The sequence below is a fragment of the Petromyzon marinus genome, chromosome 65, assembly GCF_048934315.1.
Source record: "Petromyzon marinus isolate PM22_M1 ecotype Great Lakes invasive population chromosome 65, UKy_Petmar_22M1.pri1.0, whole genome shotgun sequence".
Taxonomy (NCBI): domain Eukaryota; kingdom Metazoa; phylum Chordata; class Hyperoartia; order Petromyzontiformes; family Petromyzontidae; genus Petromyzon; species Petromyzon marinus.
The window spans coordinates 1,123,650-1,145,361 of record NC_133731.1 but is presented as its reverse complement, the minus strand read 5'-3'; the positions used below and the strand labels follow the sequence as shown (position 1 = coordinate 1,145,361).

Genomic DNA, 21,712 nt, shown 5'->3' with positions numbered 1-21,712 from the left:
GATTGCTCCCCCCGTGCTTCCTGATTGCTCCCCCCGTGCTTCCCGATTGCTCCCCCCATGCTTCCCGCCTGCTTCCCCCATGCTTCCTGATTGCTCCCCCATGCTTCCTGATTGCTCCCCCCATGCTTCCTGATTGCTCCCCCCGTGCTTCCTGATTGCTCCCCCCATGCTTCCCGCCTGCTTCCCCCATGCTTCCTGATTGCTCCCCCCATGCTTCCTGCCTGCTCCCCCCGTGCTTCCTGATTGCTCCCCCCGTGCTTCCTGATTGCTCCCCCCATGCTTCCTGATTGCTCCCCCCGTGCTTCCTGATTGCTCCCCCCATGCTTCCCTGATTGCTCCTCCCATGCTTCCTGATTGCTCCCCCCATGCTTCCTGATTGCTCCCCCCGTGCTTCCTGATTGCTCCCCCCATGCTTCCTGATTGCTCCCCCATGCTTCCTGATTGCTCCCCCCATGCTTCCTGATTGCTCCCCCCGTGCTTCCTGATTGCTCCCCCCATGCTTCCCTGATTGCTCCTCCCATGCTTCCTGATTGCTCCCCCCATGCTTCCTGATTGCTCCCCTCATGCTTCCTGATTGCTCCCCCCGTGCTTCCTGATTGCTCCCCCCATGCTTCCTGATTGCTCCCCCCGTGCTTCCTGATTGCTCCCCCCATGCTTCCTGATTGCTCCCCCCATGCTTCCTGATTGCTCCCCCCATGCTTCCTGATTGCTCCCCCCGTGCTTCCTTATTGCTCCCCCCATGCTTCCTGATTGCTCCCCCCGTGCTTCCTGATTGCTCCCCCCATGCTTCCTGATTGCTCCCCCCGTACTTCCTGATTGCTCCCCCCATGCTTCCCTGATTGCTCCTCCCATGCTTCCTGATTGCTCCCCCCATGCTTCCTGATTGCTCCCCTCATGCTTCCTGATTGCTCCCCCCGTGCTTCCTGATTGCTTCCCCCATGCTTCCTGATTGCTCCCCCCGTGCTTCCTGATTGCTCCCCCCATGCTTCCTGATTGCTCCCCCCATGCTTCCCGATTGCTCCCCCCATGCTTCCTGATTGCTCCCCCTGTGCTTCCTGATTGCTCCCCCCATGCTTCCTGATTGCTCCCCCCATGCTTCCTGATTGCTCCCCCCATGCTTCCTGATTGCTCCCCCCATGCTGCCTGATTGCTCCCCCCATGTTTCCTGATTGCTCCCCCGTGCTTCCTGATTGCTCCCCCGTGCTTCCTGATTGCTCCCACGTGCTTCCTGATTGCTCCCCCCGTGCTTCCTGATTGCTTCCCCCATGCTGCCTGATTGCTCCCCCCCATGCTGCCTGATTGCTCCCCCCATGTTTCCTGATTGCTCCCCCGTGCTTCCTGATTGCTCCCCCCGTGCTTCCTGATTGCTCCCCCCATGCTTCCTGATTGCTCCCCCCGTGCTTCCTGATTGCTCCGCCCGTGCTTCCTGATTGCTCCCCCCATGCTTCCCGCCTGCTTCCTCACGCTCCCCCCCCAGTGTTCCGCTGGAACGTGGAGCGAGATCTGCGTGCGGTGCCGGACTCGTGGGTGCCGGCGCCGGGCGTCACGGACTCGGAGGGGAGAGCCACGCCCGATGGGAACGGGCACCTTCTGGGTGAGGTCAGGGTGAGGTCAGCGGCTGGGTGAGGTCAGGGTGAGGTCAGCAGCTGGGTGAGGTCACCTGCTGGGTGAGGTCAGGGTGAGGTCACCTGCTGGGTGAGGTCAGGGTGAGGTCACCTGCTGGGTGAGGGTTGGGTGAGGTCACCGGCTGGGTGAGGTCACCTGCTGGGTGAGGTCACCGGCTGGGTGAGGTCACCGGCTGGGTGAGGTCACCAGCTGGGTGAGGTCACCAGCTGGGTGAGGTCACCGGCTGGGTGAGGTCACCAGCTGGGTGAGGGTTGGGTGAGGTCACCGGCTGGGTGAGGTCACCGGCTGGGTGAGGTCACCAGCAGGGTGAGGTCACCTGCTGGGTGAGGTCACCAGCTGGGTGAGGTCACCGGCTGGGTGAGGTCACCGGCTGGGTGAGGTCACCGGCTGGGTGAGTTCACCAGCTGGGTGAGGGTTGGGTGAGGTCACCGGCTGGGTGAGGTCACCGGCTGGGTGAGGTCACCGGCTGGGTGAGGTCACCGGCTGGGTGAGGTCACCGGCTGGGTGAGGTCACCGGCTGGGTGAGGTCACCCTGCTGGGTGAGGTCACCCGTGCCCCACCCCCCGGCGCCAGTAGCGGCTGCTGGCGCCACTCACGTGGTGGGGCGTGGGAAGCGATTTGCTGAGCTCAAATCGACAAACTATTATTAATCTTCCTGTGGCCAGGCAAGGCCCTGCTGAGCTCGCCACGTGGACACGCAAAACGAAAGCGGCTCAGCGAAGTTGGGCCATCATCGTCGCCGCGTGGAACATTTCTCGCAGAGGCCCAATAACCTGAACGCGTGGTGACCTCGATTCTGAACCCTGGAGGAGGAAAAACCGTGGGGGACCCGGAGAAAAATCCACGCGACCACCAGGGGGAGAGAGAGAGAGAGACACCGCAAAACTACAAATATACAGCAGCAGCAGCAGGCGTCAGGGTCGGGATCGAACCCACAACCTCCTGTACACCAGGCGAGGTAGTTAACATCTCATAGCCACCGTGGTGATGATGATGATGAGAGAGAGAGACACAGACCTCCTGTACACCAGGCGAGGTGGTTAACATCTCACAGCCACCGTGATGATGATGATGAGAGAGAGAGACACAGACCTCCTGTACACCAGGCGAGGTGGTTAACATCTCACAGCCACCGTGATGATGGTGATGATGAGAGAGAGACACAGACCTCCTGTAGACCAGGCGAGGTAGTTAACATCTCATAGCCACCGTGATGATGATGATGATTAGATGGAGAGACACAAACTCCAAATATATAGCAGCAGCAGGTGTCAGGGTCTGGATCGAACCCATATGTGGTGAGTGGTTGTAGGTGAGGGGGTTGTCTGTGGTGAGTGGTTGTAGGTGTAGGGGTCACCTGTGGTGAGTGGTGGTAGGTGTAGGGGTCTCCTGTGGTGAGTGGTTGTAGGTGTAGGGGGTCTCCTGTGGTGAGTGGTTGTAGGTGTAGGGGTCACCTGTGGTGAGTGGTTGTAGGTGTAGGGGTCACCTGTGGTGAGTGGTGGTAGGTGAGGGGGTTGTCTGTGGTGAGTGGTTGTAGGTGTAGGGGTCTCCTGTGGTGAGTGGTTGTAGGTGTAGGGGTCTCCTGTGGTGAGTGGTTGTAGGTGTAGGGGTCTCCTGTGGTGAGTGGTGGTAGGTGTAGGGGTCTCCTGTGGTGAGTGGTTGTAGGTGTAGGGGTCTCCTGTGGTGAGTGGTTGTAGGTGTAGGGGTCACCTGTGGTGAGTGGTTGTAGGTGTAGGGGTCTCCTGTGGTGAGTGGTTGTAGGTGTAGGGGTCTCCTGTGGTGAGTGGTGGTAGGTGTAGGGGTCTCCTGTGGTGAGTGGTTGTAGGTGTAGGGGTCTCCTGTGGTGAGTGGTTGTAGGTGTAGGGGTCTCCTGTGGTGAGTGGTTGTAGGTGTAGGGGTCACCTGTGGTGAGTGGTTGTAGGTGTAGGGGTCTCCTGTGGTGAGTGGTTGTAGGTGTAGGGGTCTCCTGTGGTGAGTGGTTGTAGGTGTAGGGGTCTCCTGTGGTGAGTGGTGGTAGGTGTAGGGGTCTCCTGTGGTGAGTGGTTGTAGGTGTAGGGGTCTCCTGTGGTGAGTGGTTGTAGGTGTAGGGGTCTCCTGTGGTGAGTGGTTGTAGGTGTAGGGGTCTCCTGTGGTGAGTGGTTGTAGGTGTAGGGGTCTCCTGTGGTGAGTGGTTGTAGGTGTAGGGGTCTCCTGTGGTGAGTGGTGGTAGGTGTAGGGGTCTCCTGTGGTGAGTGGTTGTAGGTGTAGGGGTCACCTGTGGTGAGTGGTGGTAGGTGTAGGGGTCTCCTGTGGTGAGTGGTGGTAGGTGAGGGCGTCACCTGTGGTGAGTGGTGGTAGGTGTAGGGGTCTCCTGTGGTGAGTGGTTGTAGGTGTAGGGGTCTCCTGTACTGGCACACCACCCCCCCATCTCACCGGAGGCGTCTTGCCGTCCTGCAGGGTGGGTGCCGGTGGATGGGATGAGCTCCCAGCACCGGTGGCACGCAGCGGCGTTGTGTCACCGGTGCCGGCGTGCCCTGGTCCTGCAGGGAGCGCCTCGCCGGGGAGGGGACGCCCAGCCGTGCCGCCAACAGCACCAGCAGCCGGCCAATCAGCGGCAGCACCGGCAGCAGCAGCCGGCCAATCGTGAGCCGCTGGTCCTCGCGGCGCTGCCCCTCTCGGAGCTCACTGGCCAATCGCTGGAGCTCATCGGCACGCACGTCAACGGCAACCCCTACGGTGAGAGTGACTGCCGGTGGTGATGGTGGTGATGATGGTGGTGGTGATGGTGGTGGTGATGGTGGTAGTGATAGTGGTGGTGGTCGTGGTGGTGATGGTGGTGATGATGGTGGTGGTGGTGGTGATGGTGGTGGTGATGGTGGTGGTGGTGATGATGGTGGTGGTGGTGGTGGTGATGGTGGTGGTGATGGTGGTGGTGGTGGTGGTGATGGTGGTGGTGATGGTGGTGGTGATGGTGGTGGTGGTGATGGTGGTGGTGATGGTGGTGATGATGGTGGTGGTGATGGTGGTGGTGATGGTGGTGGTAATTGTGGTGGTGGTCGTGGTGGTGATGGTGGTGATGATGGTGGTGGTGGTGGTGATGGTGGTGATGGTGTAGGGAGCGGTAGTGCAGCGGTTCACGCCACGCTGCGCTATGAACCCAGCGACCCAAGTTTGATTCCCGCTCACGGCCAACGCCATTGACAAATTTCTGAACCGGTCCTGGGCCTCCCCTAGGTCGACTGAACCTCAAATGAGTACCTGGTGCGGTGTGTAGCGAACATCGCCACTGGGGGAGACAAAGGCGGCCGGGCGTGGTGCTGGCCACCCACCCCCTTGCGTGCCACCGTGCCGGCCTTCGTAGGCGCTGCTCACTAACGGCACTCGCCCCTACAGGCTGCTACACCAGGGGGGATCTTTGTCTCGGTGCAGGATACCCCGCCGCTGTAGACGGAGCGTCGAGTCATCACGACGTCCGACGTTTCACTCCCCCCCCCCCCCCCCGCCGCTCCCCGCAGGCCTGGGCAGCTCCCAGAATCCCACGCACCTCCTGGTGCCGCACGGCGGCCTGCCGCTGACGCGGCCTCCCGCCGTGACGCTAGCAGACGTCGGGCGCTGGCTCGGTGGGGCCCCGGACGGAGCGGCCCCTGGCGGAGCGGCCCCTGGCGGAGCGGCCCCTGGCGGAGCGGCCCCGGAAGGAACGGCCCCTGGCGGAGCGGCCCCGGACGGAGCGGCCCCGGACGGAGCGGCCCTTGGCGGAGCGGCCCCTGACGGAGCGGCCCCGGACGGAGCGGCCCCTGACGGAGCGGCCCCGGACGGAGCGGGCCCTGGCGGAGCGGCCCCTGGCGGAGCGGCCCCGGACGGAGCGGCCCCTGACGGAGCGGCCCCGGACGGAGCGGGCCCTGGCGGAGCGGCCCCTGGCGGAGCGGCCCCGGACGGAGCGGCCCCAGACGGAGCGGTGGAGGGCGTCGTGTGGATCACTCCAGACGGCCGACTCTTCAAGGTGAGCGGCGAGAGAGAGAAAGAGGAACACAAACTACAAATATACAGCAGCAGCAGCAGCAGGCATCGTCATGGTCAAGGTCGAAGCCACCACGACCTCCTGCGTAGCATGTGTCACTGTCACTATGTCACTGTCACTGTGTCACTGTGTCACTGTCACTGTGTCACTGTGTAACTGTCACTGTGTCACTATGTCACTGTGTCACTATGTCACTGTGTCACTATGTCACTGTCACTGTGTAACTGTGTAACTGTCACTGTGTCACTGTCACTGTGTCACTATGTCACTATGTCACTGTGTCACTGTCACTATGTCACTGTGTAACTGTCACTGTGTCACTGTGTCACTGTGTAACTGTGTAACTGTCACTGTGTCACTGTCACTGTGTCACTATGTCACTATGTCACTGTGTCACTGTGTAACTGTCACTGTGTCACTGTCACTGTGTAACTGTCACTGTCACTGTGTCACTGTGTAACTGTCACTGTGTCACTGTCACTGTGTCACTGTGTCACTATGTCACTGTGTAACTGTGTAACTGTCACTGTGTCACTGTCACTGTGTCACTATGTCACTATGTCACTGTCACTGTGTCACTGTCACTATGTCACTGTGTAACTGTGTAACTGTCACTGTCACTGTGTCACTGTGTAGCTGTCACTGTCACTGTGTAACTGTGTAACTGTCACTGTGTCACTGTCACTGTGTCACTATGTCACTATGTCACTGTGTCACTGTCACTATGTCACTGTGTAACTGTCACTGTGTCACTGTGTAACTGTGTAACTGTCACTGTGTCACTGTCACTGTGTCACTATGTCACTATGTCACTGTCACTGTGTCACTGTCACTATGTCACTGTGTAACTGTGTAACTGTCACTGTGTCACTGTCACTGTGTCACTATGTCACTATGTCACTGTCACTGTGTCACTGTCACTATGTCACTGTGTAACTGTGTAACTGTCACTGTCACTGTGTCACTGTGTAGCTGTCACTGTCACTGTGTAACTGTGTAACTGTCACTGTGTCACTGTCACTGTGTCACTATGTCACTATGTCACTGTGTCACTGTCACTATGTCACTGTGTAACTGTCACTGTGTCACTGTGTCACTGTGTAACTGTGTAACTGTCACTGTGTCACTGTCACTGTGTCACTATGTCACTATGTCACTGTGTCACTGTCACTATGTCACTGTGTAACTGTCACTGTGTCACTGTGTCACTGTGTAACTGTGTAACTGTCACTGTGTCACTGTCACTGTGTCACTATGTCACTATGTCACTGTCACTGTGTCACTGTCACTATGTCACTGTGTAACTGTGTAACTGTCACTGTGTCACTGTCACTGTGTCACTATGTCACTATGTCACTGTCACTGTGTCACTGTCACTATGTCACTGTGTAACTGTGTAACTGTCACTGTCACTGTGTCACTGTGTAGCTGTCACTGTCACTGTGTAACTGTGTAACTGTCACTGTGTCACTGTCACTGTGTCACTATGTCACTATGTCACTGTGTCACTGTCACTATGTCACTGTGTAACTGTCACTGTGTCACTGTGTCACTGTCACTGTGTCACTGTGTAACTGTCACTGTGTCACTATGTCACTGTGTCACTATGTCACTGTGTCACTATGTCACTGTCACTGTGTAACTGTGTAACTGTCACTGTGTCACTGTCACTGTGTCACTATGTCACTATGTCACTGTGTCACTGTCACTATGTCACTGTGTAACTGTCACTGTGTCACTGTGTCACTGTGTAACTGTGTAACTGTCACTGTGTCACTGTCACTGTGTCACTATGTCACTATGTCACTGTGTCACTGTGTAACTGTCACTGTGTCACTGTCACTGTGTAACTGTCACTGTCACTGTGTCACTGTGTAACTGTCACTGTGTCACTGTCACTGTGTAACTGTCACTGTCACTGTGTAACTGTGTAACTGTCACTGTGTCACTGTCACTGTGTCACTGTGTCACTATGTCACTGTGTAACTGTGTAACTGTCACTGTGTCACTGTCACTGTGTCACTATGTCACTATGTCACTGTCACTGTGTCACTGTCACTATGTCACTGTGTAACTGTGTAACTGTCACTGTCACTGTGTCACTGTGTAGCTGTCACTGTCACTGTGTAACTGTGTAACTGTCACTGTGTCACTGTCACTGTGTCACTATGTCACTATGTCACTGTGTCACTGTCACTATGTCACTGTGTAACTGTCACTGTGTCACTGTGTCACTGTGTAACTGTGTAACTGTCACTGTGTCACTGTCACTGTGTCACTATGTCACTATGTCACTGTCACTGTGTCACTGTCACTATGTCACTGTGTAACTGTGTAACTGTCACTGTGTCACTGTCACTGTGTCACTATGTCACTATGTCACTGTCACTGTGTCACTGTCACTATGTCACTGTGTAACTGTGTAACTGTCACTGTCACTGTGTCACTGTGTAGCTGTCACTGTCACTGTGTAACTGTGTAACTGTCACTGTGTCACTGTCACTGTGTCACTATGTCACTATGTCACTGTGTCACTGTCACTATGTCACTGTGTAACTGTCACTGTGTCACTGTGTCACTGTGTAACTGTGTAACTGTCACTGTGTCACTGTCACTGTGTCACTATGTCACTATGTCACTGTGTCACTGTCACTATGTCACTGTGTAACTGTCACTGTGTCACTGTGTCACTGTGTAACTGTGTAACTGTCACTGTGTCACTGTCACTGTGTCACTATGTCACTATGTCACTGTCACTGTGTCACTGTCACTATGTCACTGTGTAACTGTGTAACTGTCACTGTGTCACTGTCACTGTGTCACTATGTCACTATGTCACTGTCACTGTGTCACTGTCACTATGTCACTGTGTAACTGTGTAACTGTCACTGTCACTGTGTCACTGTGTAGCTGTCACTGTCACTGTGTAACTGTGTAACTGTCACTGTGTCACTGTCACTGTGTCACTATGTCACTATGTCACTGTGTCACTGTCACTATGTCACTGTGTAACTGTCACTGTGTCACTGTGTAACTGTGTAACTGTCACTGTGTCACTGTCACTGTGTCACTATGTCACTATGTCACTGTGTCACTGTGTAACTGTCACTGTGTCACTGTCACTGTGTAACTGTCACTGTCACTGTGTCACTGTGTAACTGTCACTGTGTCACTGTCACTGTGTAACTGTCACTGTCACTGTGTCACTGTGTAACTGTCACTGTCACTGTGTAACTGTGTAACTGTCACTGTGTCACTGTCACTGTGTCACTGTGTCACTATGTCACTGTGTAACTGTGTAACTGTCACTGTGTCACTGTCACTGTGTCACTATGTCACTATGTCACTGTCACTGTGTCACTGTCACTATGTCACTGTGTAACTGTGTAACTGTCACTGTCACTGTGTCACTGTGTAGCTGTCACTGTCACTGTGTAACTGTGTAACTGTCACTGTGTCACTGTCGCTGTGTCACTATGTCACTATGTCACTGTGTCACTATGTCACTGTGTCACTGTGTAACTGTGTAACTGTCACTGTCACTGTGTCACTGTGTAGCTGTCACTGTCACTGTGTAACTGTGTAACTGTCACTGTGTCACTGTCACTGTGTCACTATGTCACTATGTCACTGTGTCACTGTCACTATGTCACTGTGTAACTGTCACTGTGTCACTGTGTCACTGTGTAACTGTGTAACTGTCACTGTGTCACTGTCACTGTGTCACTATGTCACTATGTCACTGTCACTGTGTAACTGTCACTATGTCACTGTGTAACTGTGTAACTGTCACTGTGTCACTGTCACTGTGTCACTATGTCACTATGTCACTGTAACTGTGTCACTGTCACTATGTCACTGTGTAACTGTGTAACTGTCACTGTCACTGTGTCACTGTGTAGCTGTCACTGTCACTGTGTAACTGTGTAACTGTCAGTGTCACTATGTCGCTGTGTCACTATGTCACTATGTCACTGTGTCACTATGTCACTGTGTCACTGTGTCACTGTCACTGTGTCACTATGTCACTGTGTCACTATGTCACTGTGTCACTGTCACTCACTGTGTCACTGTGTCACTGTCACTGTGTCACTGTGTAACTGTGTAACTGTCACTGTGTCACTATGTCACTGTGTCACTATGTCACTGTCACTGTGTCACTGTCACTGTGTCACCGTGTCACTGTCACTGTGTCACTGTCACTGTGTCACTGTCACCGTGTCACTTTCACCGTGTCACTGTCACTGTGTCACCGTGTCACTGTGTCACTGTCACTGTGTTGTCACGTGTCACTGTGTCACTGTCACTGTGTCACTGTCACTGTGTCACTGTGTAACTGTCACCGTGTCACTATGTCACTGTCACTATGTCACTGTGTCACTGTGTAACTGTCACCGTGTCACTATGTCACTGTCACTATGTCACTGTGTCACTGTGTAACTGTCACTGTCACTGTGTCGCTGTAACTGTCACTGTGTCACTGTGTCACTGTCACTGTGTCACTGTCACTGTGTCACTGTCACTGTGTCACTGTGTCACTGTGTTGTCACGTGTCACTGTGTCACTGTCACTGTGTCACTGTGTCACTGTCACTGTGTCACTGTGTAACTGTCACCGTGTCACTATGTCACTGTCACTATGTCACTGTGTCACTGTGTAACTGTCACTGTCACTGTGTCACTGTAACTGTCACTGTGTCACTGTCACTGTGTCACTGTCACTGTGTCACTGTCACTGTGTCACTGTCACTGTGTCACTGTGTTGTCACGTGTCACTGTGTCACTATCACCGTGTCACTGTCACTATGTCACTGTGTCACTGTCACTGTCACCGTGTCACTGTGTCACTGTCACTATGTCACTGTGTCACTGTGTAACTGTCACTGTCACTGTGTCACTGTAACTGTCACTGTGTCACTGTGTCACTGTCACTGTGTCACTGTCACTGTGTCACTGTCACCGTGTCACTGTGTAACTGTCACTGTGTCACTGTCACTGTGTCACTATGTCACTGTCACCGTGTCACTGTGTCACTGTCACTGTGTCACTGTGTCACTGTCACTGTGTCACCGTGTCACTGTCACTGTGTAACTGTGTAACTGTCACTGTGTCACTGTCACTGTGTCACTATGTCACTATGTCACTGTGTCACTGTCACTATGTCACTGTGTAACTGTCACTGTGTCACTGTGTCACTGTGTAACTGTGTAACTGTCACTGTGTCACTGTCACTGTGTCACTATGTCACTATGTCACTGTGTCACTGTGTAACTGTCACTGTGTCACTGTCACTGTGTAACTGTCACTGTCACTGTGTCACTGTGTAACTGTCACTGTGTCACTGTCACTGTGTAACTGTCACTGTCACTGTGTAACTGTGTAACTGTCACTGTGTCACTGTCACTGTGTCACTGTGTCACTATGTCACTGTGTAACTGTGTAACTGTCACTGTGTCACTGTCACTGTGTCACTATGTCACTATGTCACTGTCACTGTGTCACTGTCACTATGTCACTGTGTAACTGTGTAACTGTCACTGTCACTGTGTCACTGTGTAGCTGTCACTGTCACTGTGTAACTGTGTAACTGTCACTGTGTCACTGTCACTGTGTCACTATGTCACTATGTCACTGTGTCACTGTCACTATGTCACTGTGTAACTGTCACTGTGTCACTGTGTCACTGTGTAACTGTGTAACTGTCACTGTGTCACTGTCACTGTGTCACTATGTCACTATGTCACTGTCACTGTGTCACTGTCACTATGTCACTGTGTAACTGTGTAACTGTCACTGTGTCACTGTCACTGTGTCACTATGTCACTATGTCACTGTCACTGTGTCACTGTCACTATGTCACTGTGTAACTGTGTAACTGTCACTGTCACTGTGTCACTGTGTAGCTGTCACTGTCACTGTGTAACTGTGTAACTGTCACTGTGTCACTGTCACTGTGTCACTATGTCACTATGTCACTGTGTCACTGTCACTATGTCACTGTGTAACTGTCACTGTGTCACTGTGTCACTGTGTAACTGTGTAACTGTCACTGTGTCACTGTCACTGTGTCACTATGTCACTATGTCACTGTGTCACTGTCACTATGTCACTGTGTAACTGTCACTGTGTCACTGTGTAACTGTGTAACTGTCACTGTGTCACTGTCACTGTGTCACTATGTCACTATGTCACTGTCACTGTGTCACTGTCACTATGTCACTGTGTAACTGTGTAACTGTCACTGTGTCACTGTCACTGTGTCACTATGTCACTATGTCACTGTCACTGTGTCACTGTCACTATGTCACTGTGTAACTGTGTAACTGTCACTGTCACTGTGTCACTGTGTAGCTGTCACTGTCACTGTGTAACTGTGTAACTGTCACTGTGTCACTGTCACTGTGTCACTATGTCACTATGTCACTGTGTCACTGTCACTATGTCACTGTGTAACTGTCACTGTGTCACTGTGTAACTGTGTAACTGTCACTGTGTCACTGTCACTGTGTCACTATGTCACTATGTCACTGTGTCACTGTGTAACTGTCACTGTGTCACTGTCACTGTGTAACTGTCACTGTCACTGTGTCACTGTGTAACTGTCACTGTGTCACTGTCACTGTGTAACTGTCACTGTCACTGTGTCACTGTGTAACTGTCACTGTCACTGTGTAACTGTGTAACTGTCACTGTGTCACTGTCACTGTGTCACTGTGTCACTATGTCACTGTGTAACTGTGTAACTGTCACTGTGTCACTGTCACTGTGTCACTATGTCACTATGTCACTGTCACTGTGTCACTGTCACTATGTCACTGTGTAACTGTGTAACTGTCACTGTCACTGTGTCACTGTGTAGCTGTCACTGTCACTGTGTAACTGTGTAACTGTCACTGTGTCACTGTCGCTGTGTCACTATGTCACTATGTCACTGTGTCACTATGTCACTGTGTCACTGTGTAACTGTGTAACTGTCACTGTCACTGTGTCACTGTGTAGCTGTCACTGTCACTGTGTAACTGTGTAACTGTCACTGTGTCACTGTCACTGTGTCACTATGTCACTATGTCACTGTGTCACTGTCACTATGTCACTGTGTAACTGTCACTGTGTCACTGTGTCACTGTGTAACTGTGTAACTGTCACTGTGTCACTGTCACTGTGTCACTATGTCACTATGTCACTGTCACTGTGTAACTGTCACTATGTCACTGTGTAACTGTGTAACTGTCACTGTGTCACTGTCACTGTGTCACTATGTCACTATGTCACTGTAACTGTGTCACTGTCACTATGTCACTGTGTAACTGTGTAACTGTCACTGTCACTGTGTCACTGTGTAGCTGTCACTGTCACTGTGTAACTGTGTAACTGTCAGTGTCACTATGTCGCTGTGTCACTATGTCACTATGTCACTGTGTCACTATGTCACTGTGTCACTGTGTCACTGTCACTGTGTCACTATGTCACTGTGTCACTATGTCACTGTGTCACTGTCACTCACTGTGTCACTGTGTCACTGTCACTGTGTCACTGTGTAACTGTGTAACTGTCACTGTGTCACTATGTCACTGTGTCACTATGTCACTGTCACTGTGTCACTGTCACTGTGTCACCGTGTCACTGTCACTGTGTCACTGTCACTGTGTCACTGTCACCGTGTCACTTTCACCGTGTCACTGTCACTGTGTCACCGTGTCACTGTGTCACTGTCACTGTGTTGTCACGTGTCACTGTGTCACTGTCACTGTGTCACTGTCACTGTGTCACTGTGTAACTGTCACCGTGTCACTATGTCACTGTCACTATGTCACTGTGTCACTGTGTAACTGTCACCGTGTCACTATGTCACTGTCACTATGTCACTGTGTCACTGTGTAACTGTCACTGTCACTGTGTCGCTGTAACTGTCACTGTGTCACTGTGTCACTGTCACTGTGTCACTGTCACTGTGTCACTGTCACTGTGTCACTGTGTCACTGTGTTGTCACGTGTCACTGTGTCACTGTCACTGTGTCACTGTGTCACTGTCACTGTGTCACTGTGTAACTGTCACCGTGTCACTATGTCACTGTCACTATGTCACTGTGTCACTGTGTAACTGTCACTGTCACTGTGTCACTGTAACTGTCACTGTGTCACTGTCACTGTGTCACTGTCACTGTGTCACTGTCACTGTGTCACTGTCACTGTGTCACTGTGTTGTCACGTGTCACTGTGTCACTATCACCGTGTCACTGTCACTATGTCACTGTGTCACTGTCACTGTCACCGTGTCACTGTGTCACTGTCACTATGTCACTGTGTCACTGTGTAACTGTCACTGTCACTGTGTCACTGTAACTGTCACTGTGTCACTGTGTCACTGTCACTGTGTCACTGTCACTGTGTCACTGTCACCGTGTCACTGTGTAACTGTCACTGTGTCACTGTCACTGTGTCACTATGTCACTGTCACCGTGTCACTGTGTCACTGTCACTGTGTCACTGTGTCACTGTCACTGTGTCACCGTGTCACTGTCACTATGTCACCGTGTCACTGTGTCACTATCACCGTGTCACTGTCACTATGTCACTGTGTCACTATGTCACTGTCACCGTGTCACTGTGTCACTGTGTCACTGTGTAACTGTCACTGTGTCACTGTGTCACTGTCACTGTGTCACCGTGTCACGTGTCACCGTGTTGTCACTTGATGTCACGTGTCACCGTGTCACGTGTCACGTGTCACCGTGTTGCCACGTGTCACCGTGCAGGTTCACCGTGTCACATGTCACCGTGTTGTCACCGTGTCACGTGTCACCGTGTTGTCACGTGTTGTCACCGTGCAGGTTCACCGTCACGTGTTGTCACGTGTTGTCACGTGTTGTCACCGTGTCACGTGTTGTCACGTGTTGTCACGTGTTGTCACCGTGCAGGTTCACCGTCACGTGTTATCACGTGTTGTCACGTGTTGTCACCGTGTCACGTGTCACCGTCACCGTGTCACGTGTTGTCACGTGTTGTCACGTGTTGTCACGTGTTCTCACCGTGCAGGTTCACCGTCACGTGTTGTCACGTGTTGTCACGTGTTGTCACCGTGCAGGTTCACCGTCACCGTGTCACGTGTTGTCACGTGTTGTCACGTGTTGTCACCGTGCAGGTTCACCGTGTCACATGTCACCGTGTTGTCACCGTGTCACCGTGTCACCGTGTTGTCACGTGTCACCGTGTTGTCACCGTGTCACCGTGTCACGTGTTGTCACGTGTTGTCACGTGTTGTCACCGTGCAGGTTCACCGTCACCGTGTCACGTGTTGTCACGTGTTGTCACGTGTTGTCACCGTGCAGGTTCACCGTCACCGTGTCACGTGTTGTCACGTGTTGTCACGTGTTGTCACCGTGCAGGTTCACCGTCACGTGTTGTCACGTGTTGTCACGTGTTGTCACGTGTTGTCACCGTGCAGGTTCACCGTCACCACCTGGGTCTGCGCTGGCCTCTGGAGTTGCCGCTCCTCTGTGCCCGCCCGGTGCTCGTCCAGGTCCAAGCCTGCCGCCCAGACACCGGCGGTGGTGGTTGTGGTGGTGGTTGTGGTGGTGGTGATGGTGGTTGTGGTGGTGGTGGTGGTTGTGGTGGTGGTGGTGGTGGTTGTGGTGGTGGTGGTGGTGGTGGTTGTGGTGGTGGTGATGGTGGTTGTGGTGGTGGTGGTGGTGGTTGTGGTGGTGGTGGTGGTTGTGGTGGTGGTGGTGGTTGTGGTGGTGGTGGTGGTGGTGGTTGTGGTGGTGGTGATGGTGGTTGTGGTGGTGGTGATGGTGGTTGTGGTGGTGGTGGTGGTGGTTGTGGTGGTGGTGGTGGTTGTGGTGGTGGTTGTGGTGGTGGTTGTGGTGGTGGTGGTGGTGGTTGTGGTGGTGGTGGTGGTGGTGGTTGTGGTGGTGGTTGTGGTGGTGGTTGTGGTGGTGGTGGTGGTTGTGGTGGTGGTTGTGGTGGTGGTGGTGGTTGGGAGGGGGGGCGGCGGGGGGTGAGGGGGGAGGGGGGGGACCGCTGCCGGTTCTGGGAGATCGCTCGCCACAGCGGCGTCACGCTGCCCAGCCTGAGGCACCTGCTGCCCACAGAGCTGCCCACAGAGCTGCCCACAGAGCTGCCCACTGAGCTGCCCACGGAGCTGCCCACAGAGCTGCCCACGGAGCTGCCCACAGAGCTGCCCACAGAGCTGCCCACGGAGCTGCCCACTGAGCTGCCCACGGAGCTGCCCACTGAGCTGCCCACGGAGCTGCCCACTGAGCTGCCCACGGAGCTGCCCACTGAGCTGCCCACTGAGCTGCCCACTGAGCTGCCCACTGAGCTGCCCACAGAGCTGCCCACTGAGCTGCCCACTGAGCTGCCCACTGAGCTGCCCACAGAGCTGCCCACAGAGCTGCCCACTGAGCTGCCCACAGAGCTGCCCACTGAGCTGCCCACAGAACTGCCCACAGAGCTGCCCACAGAGCTGCCCACAGAGCTGCCCACTGAGCTGCCCACAGAGCTGCCCACTGAGCTGCCCACTGAGCTGCCCACAGAACTGCCCACAGAGCTGCCCACAGAGCTGCCCACTGAGCTGCCCACAGAGCTGCCCACAGAGCTGCCCACTGAGCTGCCCACAGAGCTGCCCACAGAGCTGCCCACTGAGCTGCCCACTGAGCTGCCCACTGAGCTGCCCACAGAGCTGCCCACTGAGCTGCCCACAGAGCTGCCCACTGAGCTGCCCACTGAGCTGCCCACTGAGCTGCCCACTGAGCTGCCCACTGAGCTGCCCACTGAGCTGCCCACTGAGCTGCCCACAGAGCTGCCCACAGAGCTGCCCACTGAGCTGCCCACAGAGCTGCCCACAGAGCTGCCCACAGAGCTGCCCACTGAGCTGCCCACAGAGCTGCCCACAGAGCTGCCCACTGAGCTGCCCACTGAGCTGCCCACTGAGCTGCCCACTGAGCTGCCCACTGAGCTGCCCACTGAGCTGCCCACAGAGCTGCCCACAGAGCTGCCCACTGAGCTGCCCACAGAGCTGCCCACAGAGCTGCCCACAGAGCTGCCCACTGAGCTGCCCACTGAGCTGCCCACAGAGCTGCCCACTGAGCTCCCCAGATCTCGGAGGTAGCTCTGTGATGTCCGCTTCCGCGGGCCGCCCGTTGACACGCGGCGGGGGAGGGGGGAGAGGGAGGAGGGGGGAGGGGAGGTTGGAGGGGGGGAGGGGGGTAAGGGGGAGGGGCTGCACGACTGCTCTCCACGCCACGTGCCCGGCGCCGTGCGAGCGACGCTCACGTGACGTGTGAGTTCAAAGGTCGCGATCTCAATCCTCTTACCTGCTGCTGCTGCCGCTGTCCTTCCCTCCCCCACACCGCGCCTGCGATCAGCGCGGTCGGCAGGTGAACAGCCACGTGAGCGGCCGTCCATTAATGACGTCACGAGAGAGTTTGGACGGTTTGTGACCCCCCCCCCCTCTCGTCACAAAGATTCAGACCCCCCCCCTCCTAAAATATGACGTCACAAAGCTCTGACCCCCCCCCCTAAAATATGACGTCACAAAGCTCTGACCCCCCCCAAAATATGACGTCACAAAGCTCTGACCCCCCCCTAAAATATGACGTCACAAAGCTCTGACCCCCCCTAAAATATGACGTCACAAAGCTCTGACCCCCCCCCCCTAAAATATGACGTCACAAAGCTCTGACCCCCCCCAAAATATGACGTCACAAAGCTCTGACCCCCCCTAAAATATGACGTCACAAAGCTCTGACCCCCCTAAAATATGACGTCACAAAGCTCTGACCCCCCCCCTAAAATATGACGTCACAAAGCTCTGACCCCCCCTAAAATATGACGTCACAAAGCTCCCCCCCCCAAAAAAAAATAAAACATGCTTCAAATCGCTGTAAACTATTGTTGTCATTGTAGCGCGTATTTAATGTGGCGCTGCACCACTCTGATGTTGTAGGTAGAAAACATTTATTAACAAAGTCTATTTAATTATGTAGAACGTGACGTCTATATTTATTTGTAAAGTTGCACATTTTGATGTGACGTCACATTTCTCAACAACCCCACCCCCCACCCCCATCGTCACAAATGTCTGACCCCCCACCACCCCCACCACCCCCCACCACCACCACCCCCCACCACCCCCACCACCCCCCCCCACCACCCCCCACCACCCCCCAGGTGCGTGACGTCATTCATGGACGGCCGCTGAAGCAAATGAACCCAGTGACATTTTCTCAATCTGGACGTGCACCTCCAACATTCCTCATCATCGTCATCATCGTCATCATCATCGTCATCATCGTCATCATCGTCGTCATCATCGCACGATGTGAATTAGAAGATGAATCATATCCTTAGTTCTTTCGGTAAAGTCACGTTGAAGGGAAACAATAAAACAATAAAATATATATAAAACAATAAAAAATATATATCTTATTGTTTCCCTTCAACGTGACTTTACTTGAAAGAACTATGAATATGAATTACTGCAGTCACGAAAGCTTTAAATAAAACATTTCGAGGACGAACCGTCTGAAGTGCAGGGTGCTTCAAAAAGACGTTAACACTCGCGAGGATTTTCAGCCGTGCCAACAAGCGGCGTTGCTGCGGGGGGCAGCCTCCTGCAGGGAACATTCCGGGCACTGACTCGTTGACGTCGCCAGCGGACAGGTGGAGGGGGCTTTCAGTGGAGCTGCTAACATTACACTTGTCATCGTGTTTACACTGGTTTATTATGATGATTATTATTTTTTTACCCGTTTCCTTTCCCATTAAAAACCGATAGTCCCATGTTTAAGCGTTAACGTTTTGTTTTGGAAGCAGCACCCCCTGCACGTGGTTTAGGAATCCAACCCAGGCGGTTGTTGCTCGCGAGCCCACGACTGGGGTCTCGTGCGACCGGGGTCACGAGTGACAATAATCCCCTGTGGGCTGGTGGTGTAACCAGGATGTATTAACAATCTCATTAAATGAAGAGCTTCATCCGAGGCGTCTCTAACAACACCTGTGGTAGTTGTGGACACGGTGGAGAGCTGACATTTTGGTTCGTGGGTCGTTTTTAGGAGAAAAACGACGGGGAGAGGAATCTAAAAATTCCAGATTGTTTCATTTTAAGACCTCCCCACTACCCCCCCCCCCAAAAAAAAAACGTGTGTGTGGTGTCGTTCAGAAACCGTTCAGTGTGTAAGATAGACGTTTTTTTTGTTTTCGTTTTGTAGAGCGTTAGACGAGAAATGTAATTAAAGCGAGAACCATTTGGCATTGGGTTCTATCTTTGATTGTGTTTTTTTTAGATATTTCGGATTCAAGAGGTTTTGAACAAACAAAAAAATCGCACATTTTATGCCGTTCACATCTGAATCATTCTAGAACGGTAAAAGTTTGCCTCCTGTAGAGTATCAAGTTAATACTGTGTAGGAACCTCCTGGTTACACCACCAGCCCACAGGGGATTATTATTGTGTCTGTCCGTCCGTCGTGCATCCAAAAATGGGAGGAGAGGGGAGGGTGGGGAGGGAGGGGCTGAGTGGGGGGTGGGAGGGGTGGGGCTGGGTGGGGAGGGGCTGGTCACCCCGTGGTGCCCCCCTTATAAAACTCAACGTTTCACCTACTCACGCGGGCTTGTGCCCGCCCTCACAGTGGGCCACATTGTTGCTGAACACACCACGTGGTGGTGCCACCGTTGTTGTTGTTGTTGTTGACCCTGGCCACTGACCGAGCAACCCAACGTTCCTACCAGCTCCCTCCCTCCACAGAAGAATGTGTTTCATGATTGCTCTTTCTAATTAACAAAAAAAAAAGAACGGAGTATTTCAATTGAGCGGTTTTCCGACGGGGGAACGCCTTTTAAATGTAAGAAGTTGATACTCTGTGCTTCCTCGCGGTAAAGTCGCGTAGGTAGAAATGGAAACGAATCGTGACGTTTCGATGGCAACGCGAGAGCAATCTTCATCAGGCGGGACAACCACATCGAAGATTGTAAGACGTTGAGTCAAGTTTTTGTCAGCGGGAACGCAAGCTACAAATGTTTCGGAGTCGTGCAAATTGTAACGAAAGTAATAATAATAATATCAGGTTAAAGATTCTATTGAAAACCTGTGCGCCTCACGGACGCGTTACATTCTCAATGCATTCGAAGTATCCAATTTTTTTTTGATGAATGTTCAAGTGGGACGAGCGGAAACGTTGGAACGCGACGTTGGGCTGACGTTCAACGTCGACTTGGAGAGCTCGCTGGGGTCCCCCCGAGCGACCGCCGAAAGTTGTTTCCAGGGAGCGTCAACGTCGCCTCAACGTCGCCTCAACGTCGGCTCAACGTTGGGACGGCCAACGTTGAGCCGACGTCGTTCGGAGGTGGCGCGGCGGGGGGAGGTCATCATCACCATCGTCATCATCACCATCGCCATCGTCATCATCACCATCATCGTCGTCATCATCACCATCGTCACCATCGCCATCGTCATCATCACCATCATCGTCGTCATCATCACCATCGTCACCATCGCCATCGTCATCATCACCATCATCGTCGTCATCATCACCATCATCGTCGTCATCATCACCATCGTCATCATCACCATCGTCATCATCACCATCGTCACCATCGTCATCATCACCATCACCATCGTCATCATCACCATCGTCATCATCACCATCGTCATCATCACCATCGTCATCACCATCATCGTCGTCATCGTCACCATCATCATCGTCATCATCACCATCGTCACCATCGTCATCACCATCGTCATCATCACCATCGTCATCACCATCGTCATCATCAACATGGTCATCATCACCATCGTCGTCATCACCATCTTCGTCATCACCATCGTCACCATCGCCATCATCACCATCATCATCACCATCATCGCCATCGTCATCATCACCATCGTCATCATCACCATCGTCATCATCACCATCGTCATCATCACCATCGTCATCACCATCGTCATCACCATCGTCATCATCACCATCGTCATCGTCATCACCATCGTCATCATCACCATCGTCATCACCATCGTCATCATCGCCATCATCACCATCGTCATCGCCATCATAACCATCGTCATCATCACTATCGCCATCATCATCACCATCATCACCATCGTCATCATCGCCATCACCGTCATCACCATTGTCATCATCATGACTATCGCCATCATCATCATCACCATCGTCATCATCGCCACCGCCATCGTCACCATCATCACCATCGTCATCGTCATCATCGCCGTCACCGCCGTTCGTGACCACCACCACCGCCCGTCCCTCCCTCGTGACCCCCCCCTGCCCCCCCCCCCCCCAGATGTCCCAGATCTCGCAGAGCAGCGGCGTGAGCCTGCGATTGTGCATCTCCCACGTGCATCTCCCACGTGCATCTCCCACGCACATCTCCCACGTGCATCTCCCACGTGCATCTCCCACGCACATCTCCCACGCGCGTCTCCCACGCGCGTCTCCCACGCGGCGATGACCTCCGCGTGGTTGTGGTTGAGCGAGCCCAGCATAAGAAACCACGACCACCACTCCTCGCCTCTGGTTGATGGGAAGGCGAGCCCAAAGTAGCCTGGGGCTTACGGCATCCTACACCTCACCGCCACGCTCCCACGCCCCATTCATTATTTTATTCAGTAGAAGAGCCACACCCTGTTGTTTGGCAGTCTCCTGCCCCGAGTAGAGGACTGTCCACCCCTCATGGTGGCAGGAGCCAGAGCCGGTCCACCGGACCTCCTGAAAGCCACAGAGATCCAGGCGGTACCGGTCCAGCTCCTGACAGAGGAGTGGCAGCCTCTCCTCCGCAGTGAGTGTTCGAACATTCCACGTGGCCACACGTAGTGGCTTTTTCTTGTTTCTGGAGGAACCCCGAAGATTCAATCTCCTGGCTCTGCTAAATGGGGTTTGGCCAGGACACATCATAGACGCCTGTCCCCCCGGGGCCTGCGGCAATAAGCTTACTTATACAATTTTGTGGTCGTGGTTTAGTGGTAATTAATTGAAGGTGGATGGGTTACCAGCCCCTCGCACCCGTCCAGAGCCCCCATTTAGCCGCTGTGGTGGTTACAAATGCCACGAGGGGAAAGGCGAATCGGAATTGG

General features: G+C 53.5%; 1 protein-coding gene and 1 long non-coding RNA gene across 2 annotated transcripts in view; both read left to right on the top strand.

Annotated features, from left to right (window-relative positions):
* The window catches only part of RLIG1 (RNA 5'-phosphate and 3'-OH ligase 1), a 28,414-nt gene extending 11,632 nt beyond the window's left edge, over positions 1–16,782 (top strand). Inside the window, exons 5-8 of the mRNA XM_076054234.1 lie at positions 1,478–1,594; positions 4,063–4,341; positions 5,121–5,605; positions 15,068–16,782. Of these exons, the coding sequence (XP_075910349.1) occupies positions 1,478–1,594; positions 4,063–4,341; positions 5,121–5,605; positions 15,068–16,732 (2,546 nt within the window). The 3' untranslated portion in view covers positions 16,733–16,782. The remainder of the gene's footprint in view (positions 1–1,477; positions 1,595–4,062; positions 4,342–5,120; positions 5,606–15,067) is intronic.
* A 50-nt stretch (positions 16,783–16,832) lies between these two features.
* On the top strand, positions 16,833–18,407 carry LOC142906459 (uncharacterized). The gene is made up of 2 exons (XR_012930300.1): positions 16,833–17,055; positions 17,794–18,407. It is a non-coding gene; the product is annotated as an uncharacterized LOC142906459 (long non-coding RNA).
* The last annotated feature ends 3,305 nt before the right edge of the window (positions 18,408–21,712 follow it).